Consider the following 1,910-nt stretch of genomic DNA (forward strand, 5'->3'; position numbering starts at 1 on the left):
CCACGCCCCGGCAGACTTTCCAAAGCCACTTTTGGAGGGATGAGCTGCACCTCTGGCTAAGCAAACCCCAAAACAAAAACAGGACAGCAACATGGGATTCTTTTGGCTCCATTTTTGTCATTGTGCTTGCGCACACGCGTTGCCAGTCGCGGGAGGTCGTCGTCCGAGCCGGCCCAGACCCGCGAAGAGTGGCGGCGATGGGCACCGGCAGGCATCGAGGCGCCTTCCACCATTCTGGATAGTTTATTTGTCAGAGACTGTTTGATGACATTATTGAATATTTTCCACGTTTGTGTGTTGCTCTCAATTGCGTTGCGCGTGTGAAAAGCAACGGCAAAAAAAAAAAAAAAAGTGGCCTGGGCCGGACCGGAGAAGCCTCGGTGGGCCGCCGCGGCAGTCGGAGAGTCGTTCGTTGGCCTTCGAGGCCGGCGAGGCGAGCCGGCCGACCGCGACCAGTCCTCGTCGCGGCATTTCGCTTTTTCTTCGTTGCTCGTTGACGTCTTCTTCTTCCTGTCAGCTCATTTGACCAATTTAATGATGTTGAGTGACGTTCTTCTCCGTCGCATTTTTCCTCACCGGGGCGACGGGCGCACGCAGCTCGAGACGATTGTTTTGTGTAATATTTTTGGACTATGATCGGGTTTTTTTTTTAATTAATATTATGACCGTAACAATTCCCGTGCATGTTTTTTTTTTAACCGTGATTGACGTTCTCCTAAATTGTTCTTCTCGGCATTGTATTTTTTTTTCTTTTTACAATTTCTATTTTTGTGACAATAATCATTCTTTTCTGGGATGATTGTTTTTTTTGGGGGGGGGGGCGGCGGGGGGCTTTTGAATTTGTCACGAAGTGGGGGGCAGCCGTCGCATGCAGTCGCGCGGCGAAAAGAAGGCCCGCGGCCCCCTCGGAGCGTCGAGGCCCCCCCTGCGCCAAAAGAAGAAAAAGAAGAAGCAGAAGCAGAAGCAGAAGCGACGACCAGTTTTTGCCTTTGGTTTCTCCCCCGCAAGATGGAGTCGGAGCAAAAACACGATCGAGCGCGTCGCCTCCTCCGGGCCGCTTTGGCGGGCGCAGAGCCGCGAGCGCGTCAAAAGCCGCCGGCGCGCCACTGTCAATTTTCCAGGAAAACACCAAAACGTTTCCATCTCAACGTTGGCTTTTCGTTGCCACCTCGGCAAGCTCGGCGCGCGTCCCCGCGGGCCGGCCTCTCGCGTACAAACGCAAACGCGAACGTCTGGGGGCTGGGGGAGGACGTTTTGGGTTTGTTTGTTTTTTTTTTTTTTTTTTTGCTGCGTCACCCAAAAATTTTCCCCGCAACGCCGATTGAAATAGGAGCGCGTGCGACGAAAAAGCGGCGGTGGCATTTGGCTAGGCCTTCAAACGGAACACGCGCGCGCGGATGAAAAGTGAGGCCGGGATGCATCGGGCGTGCGCGCCGTCATCCCAAGAGCGACGCGGTGAAACGCTCACATCTTGTTTTCAAGTGTCCAAACTCAAAAGATGACAACCGTGCGAGGATGGGGCAGGCAGGTGATTTTTTGTTTTTTTTTTTTGGTCGCAATTGAAACGAAAAAAGGCAACGTGCAAGCAATTGTTTTTTTTCCCCCCCCACTGTCATTTTGGGGACTTTATTTTCCTTGGGTGGAGTCACATGATCCTTGTCAATAAATATTCCTTCCCTCCTCGCTTCCAAACATTCCCAATTTACAAGCGGCGCGCGCCGCGTTCACTTGGCGGCGTCTCCCGCGTGCAGGCGCGGCACCGCGCACATGCTGCACGGGCACGGCATCCCGGCGGCGACCCCCCAGTGCTGGAAGGAAGGCGGCGGGGGGTGCGCCTTGAGGAGTCCGTGGGGGGGCCGGGCGGCGTGGGGAGGCGGCGGCGGCGGCGGGAGCAGCGGATGGTGCACGCC

At 55.1% G+C, this 1,910-nt stretch overlaps 1 protein-coding gene across 1 annotated transcript in view; it reads right to left on the bottom strand.

Annotated features, from left to right (window-relative positions):
- Positions 1-1,603: 1,603 nt before the first annotated feature.
- Positions 1,604-1,910, bottom strand: part of olig2 (oligodendrocyte lineage transcription factor 2) — a 1,764-nt gene continuing 1,457 nt past the window's right edge. Inside the window, exon 3 of the mRNA XM_019871910.1 lies at positions 1,604-1,900. Within this exon, the coding sequence (XP_019727469.1) occupies positions 1,725-1,900 (176 nt within the window). The 3' untranslated portion in view covers positions 1,604-1,724. The remainder of the gene's footprint in view (positions 1,901-1,910) is intronic.

This window comes from Hippocampus comes, unplaced genomic scaffold (genome assembly GCF_001891065.2).
Source record: "Hippocampus comes isolate QL1 unplaced genomic scaffold, H_comes_QL1_v1.1 scaffold277, whole genome shotgun sequence".
Taxonomy (NCBI): Eukaryota; Metazoa; Chordata; class Actinopteri; order Syngnathiformes; family Syngnathidae; genus Hippocampus; species Hippocampus comes.